At 57.8% G+C, this 7,895-nt stretch overlaps 1 protein-coding gene across 1 annotated transcript in view; it reads left to right on the top strand.

Annotated features, from left to right (window-relative positions):
• The window catches only part of WTIP (Wilms tumor 1 interacting protein), a 23,425-nt gene extending 17,669 nt beyond the window's left edge, over positions 1-5,756 (top strand). The window contains exons 10-11 of the mRNA XM_011948918.1: positions 261-329; positions 4,723-5,756. Of these exons, the coding sequence (XP_011804308.1) occupies positions 261-329; positions 4,723-4,863 (210 nt within the window). The 3' untranslated portion in view covers positions 4,864-5,756. The remainder of the gene's footprint in view (positions 1-260; positions 330-4,722) is intronic.
• Positions 5,757-7,895: the final 2,139 nt, after the last annotated feature.

Below are 7,895 nucleotides of genomic sequence, written 5' to 3' on the forward strand. Positions count from 1 at the left end.
TTGACACCCACATGACCCTCTTGTGGGCCTTTGTGTGTGCTGCGGGCTGTGGCCGCAGAGGATGCCTAAGGCCCATGTGTGTCTGTGTGTATGCACCTGCTGGTGCCTGTCCTGCCCCACAGAAGCATCGTGGCTGTGCTCTCTGGGGCGGGCATGCGCCTCAGCCGGGACAGGAGCGTGCTGTGTGGGAGCGTACCCTCCTGCACTTTGCCTCCGGTCCCTGCATGCTCATCGTGTGTGAACTCTGTTTCTTCCTCCAGGGCTGTGAGACAACCATCCGTGTGGTGTCCATGGACAGAGACTACCACGTGGCATGTTACCACTGTGAGGTGAGCCTGGGCCCCCAGGAGGCTGGCAACTGGGGTGGGCCTCCTCCCACGCGGCTCTCCTCTCTGGGTGTTCTGTGGGCTCACCTTATCAAAATTTTAGTTTTGCTGGGTGCAGTGGCTCACACCTATAATCCCAGCACTTTGGGGGGCCGAGGTGGGCGGATCACCTGAGATCAGGAGTTTGAGACCAGCCCGGCCAACATGATGAAACCCCGTCTCTACTAACAATACAAAAATCAGGCCGGGCGTGGTGGCTCAAGCCTGTAATCCCAGCACTTTGGGAGGCCGAGACGGGCGGATCACGAGGTCAGGAGATCGAGACCATCCTGGCTAACGCTGTGAAACCCCGTCTCTACTAAAAAATACAAAAAACTAGCCGGGCGAGGTGGCGGACGCCTGTAGTCCCAGCTACTCGGGAGGCTGAGGCAGGAGAATGGCGTAAACCCGGGAGGCGGAGCCTGCAGTGAGCTGAGATCCGGCCACGGCACTCCAGGCTGGGCGACAGAGCAAGACTCCGTCTCAAAAAAAAAAAAAAACAAAAATCAGCCAGGCGAGGTGGCAGGCGCCTGTAGTCCCAGCTACTCGGGAGGCTGAGGTAGGAGAATCGCTTGAACCCAGGAGGCAGAGGTTGCAGTGAGCCAAGATCGTGCCATTGCACTTCAGCCGGGGCAACAAGGGTGAGACTCTGTCTCAAAGAAAAAAAAAATTGTTTTTTTGTTTATATATATTAGAGACAAGATCTCACTCTGTTGCTCAGACTGGAGCGCAGTGGCACGATCATAGCTCACTGGAGCCTCAACCTCCTGGCCTCAGGCTATCTTCTTACTTCAGCCTCCTGAGCGGTTACCACCACAGGCTTGCGCCACCACATTCAGCTAATTTTGTTATTTTTAGTAGATATGGGGTTTCATCATGTTACTCAGGCTTGTCTTAAACTCCTGGGCTCAAGCAATCCACCTGCCTTGGCCTCCCGAAGTGCTGGGACTACAACGTGAGCCACCGCGATGGCCTCACCTATTTTATGGCGTCTACCCCATTCTGTCTATCCGTTTCCTGCCCTGCAGAGAGTGAATTGGGGGAGGGAGTGAAGGTAGGTGCTCCCTGAGCAGCTGGAGGGGTCAGGGTTGGGGACCCGGGTTCAGGGAAGTGGCTGACTTGAGTGATGATTAGGCCATAGAAAGGACTGGATTTGGCGAGTGTCTGGATGTGGGGGGTTGAGGGTTGGGGGTTGGGAGGTATTCATGAGAACCCCAGCAAAGAGTGAGGGCGGGATAAGAAGGGATGAGACGCTCTCATTTTTGGTAGCTGGAGATGTCCAGTAGACCTGTAAGTGGGCGGGGGTTCAACGACCCTGCCGACAGCTGTGGGAATTTGGGGTCACTGATGTGTGGCGCTCTCTTCTCTGAATCTTTTTCTTTTTTTTTTTGAAACGAGTCTCACTCTGTTGCCCAGGCTGCAGTGCAGTGGCACCATCTCAGCTCACTGCAAGCTCTGCCTCCTGGGTTCAAGCAATTCTCCTGCCTCGCCTTCCCGAGTAGTTGGGACTACAGGCTCCCGCCACCACGCCCAGCTAGTTTTTGTGTGTTTAGTAGAGACAGGGTTTCACCATGTTGGCTGTGCTGGCTGGTTTCAAGCTACTGACTTCACGCGATCCACCCACCTTGGCCTCCCAAAGTGCTGAGATTATAGGCGTGAGCCACCACACCAGACCTTCTTCTCTGAATCTTGGCCCTGGGAATTCCAGTTGCCTTGGCCTCCCCAGATTCTCAACTCAAGGAGACCACGGGGCTCCCCTGGGCAGCCGGAGCAGTCTCCAGGCGGTCAGCTGGGCGGTGTGGGGTGTACCTGCTGGGTTTCCCCTCTCTGAGAGATGATGGACCTCCCTGGTCTGTTGTTCGGGGTCGGAGAGTCACTGTCATCTCTTTAGCCTGTTGTCCTCGTTGTTGAAGGTGGGAGGGGAAATCGAATTTCTGTTCCTCTGTTCTGGCGGGAAGCAAGGGTCCCATGATGGACGCAGGGACGGCAGCTGAAGCCAGGAAGCATATGAGGTCTTCCAGGGTGAGTTGGAAAAGGAGGAGTAGGGGTCAGGATAGCTCAAGGAGCACCACCACTTAAGGACACACATAGGGGGAAGTGGCCACAGAGGGAGGCCGAGGAGGCCTGGGCAGGAGAACCCGGAGGCTGCCGGCGACCGCGCCCCAGCAAGAGCAGAGCAAGTGGCAGTGGGGAATCTGCAGCAGCAATCAGGGATCCCCTTGGGTGACAAGGTCTCCTGGGTGCAGGCCGGTGGCCCCATGGGAGCACTGATCGTGCCAGGGGACCCAGAAGGGAGGACGAGGAACAGAGATGGTCTGCAGAGGGGCCAGGGCTTCCCTCCAGCACTAACAGGATCTCCGCATCCCTCCGCCTGCTGGGCCGCCCTGTGGACTGTGCGGCCTGGGGATTGTCCAGTACCAAGCACAGTAAAAGGTCAACACTGAGAGTCAGAGCAGGGCAGGCGGCTGGTGGTGCTGCTGTGCTGCGATGAGGCTGTTGGATGGGGATTGATACCTCTGGGACCCCGCACTCCTCCCTGGCCTGGTGCGCAGCGGTCGCTGGCAAGGCCCGGCCCGTGGCCTGTGGTGGGACAGGCGAGAGACTAGGGAAAGGAGTGATGTCGTGCCACTGCGGCAGTCCAGCTCCCTTCCCCGAGCAGGGCGGGCCAGGTGTTGGTGTCAGGGGCTCTGGATAAGGGGTCAAAGCTGCCAGCATTCCAGCCCCAAGCTCGTAAAGGTAAAAACAGTGAGATAAGGGACGTGAAGCCAGCCCCCTGCTTCCCCTGGTGTCTCCAGATCTACTCACCATTGCCTCTTCAGACCACCTGGGGGTGGCATTCATCCCTCCACTCTGCTCCAGGGACCCCTGTGTGGCGGGAACTGGTGGACACTTCCTTCCGGGCCCGGGCAGCTTCGAGCACAGGGCCGCTCCCTCCTCCAGGCACTTGCTTCACTTTGCCCTTGGGGCTGCTGGGTTTTGGTTTTCTTCACTTTCGGTTCTCCTTGAATCTCCTCAGCCCAGGCCTCTTCTCTTCCTACCTCCTCATGGAAGGTTCTGCTGCTTGCCCTTTTCTCTTTTCTAGTGATCTGCACTCCCTGGAAGAGGTAGTCTGCTGTTTCATATCTAAAAACATCACGTTTGGCTGGGCGCAGTGGCTCACACCTACAATCCCAGCACTTTGGGAGGCTGAGGTGGGAGGATGGTTATGAAGCCAAGGGTTCAAGATCAGCCTGATCAGCATAGCAAGATGCCATCCCTACAAAACAGAAGGGAAACAGATTATCCGGGCGTGGTGGCACGTGTCTGTAGTCCCAGCTACTTGGGAGGCTGAGGTGGGAGGATTGCTTGAGCCCAGAAGTTTGAGGCTGCACTGAGCTGAGATCGCACCACTGCACTCCAGCCTGGGCGACAGAGTGAGACCTTGTCTAATAAACAAACAATAGGCCAGGCACAGTGGCTCATGCCTGTAATCCCAGCATTTTGGGAGGCTGAGGCGAAGGATCGCTTGAGGTCAGGAGTTTTAGACCAGCTTGAGCAATATGAAAGCCCATCACTACAAAAAATAAGCAAAATTCACGGGGTGTGGCGGGGTGCGCCAGTGGTCCCAGCTACTCAGGAGGCTGAGGTGGGAGGCTCACTTGAGCCCCGGAGGTCGAGGCTGCAGTGAGCTGGAATCCAGACACTGCATTCCAGCCTTGTCAACAGTGAGAGACCCTGTCTCAAACAATAAACAACAAACGAATAAACAAAACACACCCAAACCATCAGGTTTTTATGCTGACACCCACGTTGACTGCCTAGTCCTCTCCCCGCAGTCTGACTTATATCCAGTGACTTCCTCTTGGATGCCTGTGAGGCAGCTCCAGTCCCCAGTGCTCCACACTGGGCTTCCCATCTCCCCTCTGGCAGAAGAAGTCTTTTTTCTTTTTTTTTTTTTTTTTTGAGACGGAGTTTCCCTGTTGTCACTCAGGCTAGAATGCAATGGCAGGCCTTCTGCTCTCTGCAACCTCCACCTCCCGGGTTCAAGCGATTCTTCACCCTCAGCCTCCCAAGTAGCTGGGATTACAGGCATGTGCCACTATGCTCGGCTAATTTTGTATTTTTAGTAGAGACAGGGTTTCACCATGTTGGCTAGGCTGGTCTCGAACTCCTGACGGAGGCGGTGATCCAGCCGCCTCAGCCTCCCAAAGTGCTGGGATTGCAGGTGTGAGCCCCTGTGCCCTGCGGAAGAGTCTTTATGTTGTGATGCGGTCCCCTGCGGCTCTGCCCCGCCCCTCGGTCCTCCCCGCCCCGCCTCGTGACCTCTGATGTGCGCTTGTCTGCTGACTCTGGGGCTGGGGGCTGTGTTCTTCCCTAGGACTGCGGGCTGCAGCTGAGCGGGGAGGAGGGACGCCGCTGCTACCCCCTGGCGGGCCACCTGCTGTGTCGTCGTTGCCACCTGCGGCGCCTCCAACCTGGGCCTGTTCCCTCACCCACTGTGCACGTCACTGAGCTCTGAGCAGGGGAAAACCCGTCCCAGGGCCGGGGTGGGTGTGGGTGTGGAGGGAGGGCCTGCGTGGGTGGCCCCGGTCAGTGTCGGGGGAGCTCCCTCTAATCCCACTTTCCCACCGAGCTGCTGTCTGCAGGGGCCGGACCCCCGCGTGGAAGCTTCTATTTATTCACCGTCTGTGCCTGCTCAAGTCACCTCCCTGCGGGCCCTGCCTCCCACCCACCCCATCACCAGCTTTCCACTTGGAGGCCCCCTGCGCCCTGCAGCCTCAGAGTAGGCCGTGGGTCACCAGGCTGGAGAGGGCCCCTGCCCTGGTCAGGGGCGCGAGGTGACCCGGCTGCATTCCTGGGTGGGAGCTGCTGTCCGTTGTTCAGGGACTTAGGGAAACCGCCCCACCCCCCGCAAAGCGCGCTCCCAGGCAGGGTGTGGTCTGGAAGGCGGGGCTGGCAGGGACATGGGTGTTCCTGCATCTCCTAGCGCAGTTCCTGCTGGTGGGTGGGAGGGTGCCTGGCTTAGGTGGGGTCCCAGGAAGGGGTGAGGAATGACACCCTGGGGAGCGGGACTGCAAAGGGCACTGTCTGTGGCCACGTGGTCACTGTGGGAATTGGTCCTGGGAACTTTGATGGGTGTTTGCAGGCCCACTTGCCGCCCTGCTCCCTCTTCCAGGGCTCCTGGCTTGGGTCCCCCCGCCCACTCCCCTGCTCAGAAATGCCCCGTGCGGCTGCAGCCCCGGATATCGCTCAGGAGCGACGACGGGGGCGCTCTGGCCGTGCTGCAGGAAAGCCTGTGTTTGCAAGCAGGGCACGGGGTTCCAAGACAAAAGGACAGGATTTGACTTAAATTAAGTTTTTCCCTTGAGGATATTTTCGTTTTCTTTAAAAGAATATAATTTTCTTCTAAGATCTTGGACCAGCCTTGTTATTTTTAAAGCAAATTCCAGCAAACTCAAGTGTCTAATTTGTCTGTCATGGAGCTGGTTTTCAGGTGGTAAGAACCTTGTGGTTTCTAGGACTTTTGTATAAATTCCTCTAAAGCCTCGCCATGCGTGTCCGCCTTTCAGACTTCAGGGTAGTGTGGGGTTCCGTGTGTGTAGTGGTGTTGCGGGCGGTCGCCCCATGAAATGCAGTGTGGCGGTCCCTCCGTGCTCCCTGGGACACACTGACTGGAATGTGGGGTCTGGACGTGGGGGCCCTGGTCCTAATGTGGAATCTCCGCGGTTTCAGGGGACATTTGGACTGAAGTCACTCGCTTCTGGGAGAGCCTGGACCCACCTCTTTGCTGCTGCTCTCCCCTTCCTCCCCCACCTTCAGGTGTGAGGTCAGTGAATCACCCGCGGGGCTGGGCCAGGCGCCCGGAACCAGCTGGGCTGTACAAGGCCGAGCCCAAGGGAACTCCAGGAGGCGCCCGCAGGGAAGTGGCGGCCCCAGAGTCCAGCGGGGCCGAGGCATGGCGCGGGCGCCTCCTGGTGGTCTGAGCCGGCAAGTACAGGAATGGTCAGGGATCCTTAACTAGGGACTTCCACAGCGTGGAGAGTGCTGCATCTCAGAGTGGGGCTTTCAGCGGGACCAGGGGCCACTTCCTGGAGGAGGTAATCCCAGTGGGGCCAGAGAGCAAAGTCAAGGTATGGAGGCTCCGGTGCTGGCTGTATTTTATTTTTTAGACGGAGTGTTGCTCTGTCACCCAGGCTGGAGTGCATTGGCATGATCTGGGCCTACTGCAACCTCTGCCTCCCAGTTAATTCTCCCAAGTAATTCTCATGTCTCAGTCTCCCGGGTAGCTGCGACTACAGGTGTGCACCATGACGCCTAGCTTTTTTTTTTTTTTTTTTTAAGACAGAGTCTTGCTCTGTCACCCAGGCTGCAGTGGAGTGGCATGGTCGCGGCTCACTGCAACCTCCGCCTCCCACATTCAGGCAATTCTCCTGCCTCAGCCTCCCAAGTAGCTGGGATTACAAGCATGCGCCACCATGCCTGGCTAATTTTTGTAATTTTAGTAGAGTCCGGGTTTCACCATGTTGGCCAGACTGGTCTGGAGCTCCTGGCCTCAAGCGATCCATCCACCTCGACCTCCCAAAGTTCTGGGATTACAGGCGTGAGTCCCCATGCCCGGCCTTACTTTTTGTATTTTTAGTCGAGACGGGGTTTCAGCATGTTGGCCAGGTTGGTCTCAAGCTCCTGACCTCAAGCGAGCCCACCTTGGCCTCCCGGAGTGTTGGGATTACAGGCATGAGCTACCGCGCTTGGCCTGGGCTGCTTTGCCTTTGAACTGGTCAGTTGCAGAGCTGTTCTCTGAACTGTTCTCTCTGCTTTCTCCCTCAAACCTGCTTTGAGCCGCGTTTCTCCTTATTGCCAACCCAGTCCTTCCCCTCCCCTTTCTCTGCATGTGCCATGGTGGACCCTGCTCTTACATCCATGCGGTTGCCTCAGTGAACCCTGCTCCATCCCGGTCACCATGCACGCTCCTGCCAGCTGGCCTGAGTCATAACAGCTTGGAGTCCCCCCAACCCCACCCAAGGAACACGCTTTGTCAAAGGTCGCAGCCAAGGGAAGGGCAGTGGCCTCACTAGGCCACACTCTGCCCTTTCTCTCTGGGTCCCTGGGCCCCGCATTGCCAGGGCTGGTGGCCGCCGCTCCACTTCCTCCCCCGGAGGCGTGCACTGCGGTTCCCTCCGCCAGAGTCACTCTCTCCCGGGGTTTCCTCCTCCTCAGAGCCTTCTCATCTCGGCCGCTGTGAAGTCAGGCCCCAGTTGTGACACCTCACTTGACACCCACAAGTCTTGGCCCCTGCTCTCCAAGCTCATTTGCCAACAGCAGCGTCTCCATTTCATGCCCAGTGGTGACATTGACCCCATGGTTATAGAGATGGAGGATGCCCTGTGAGAACTGGGCTGAGCCATGCCAGTGGCCTGTGACCCTCCAACCCTGGGTGCCACCCCCACCTGCTCTAGGGGACCCCCACTGGTGTGATCTCTGCTGACACCTGCGCCTGTGCCTGGGGTCCCTGTCATCCTTCCCTAGTCTGAGTGGCAAGTCTCCTGCCAT

Source organism: Colobus angolensis, unplaced genomic scaffold (genome assembly GCF_000951035.1).
Source record: "Colobus angolensis palliatus isolate OR3802 unplaced genomic scaffold, Cang.pa_1.0 Scaffold107, whole genome shotgun sequence".
NCBI lineage: Eukaryota > Metazoa > Chordata > Mammalia > Primates > Cercopithecidae > Colobus > Colobus angolensis.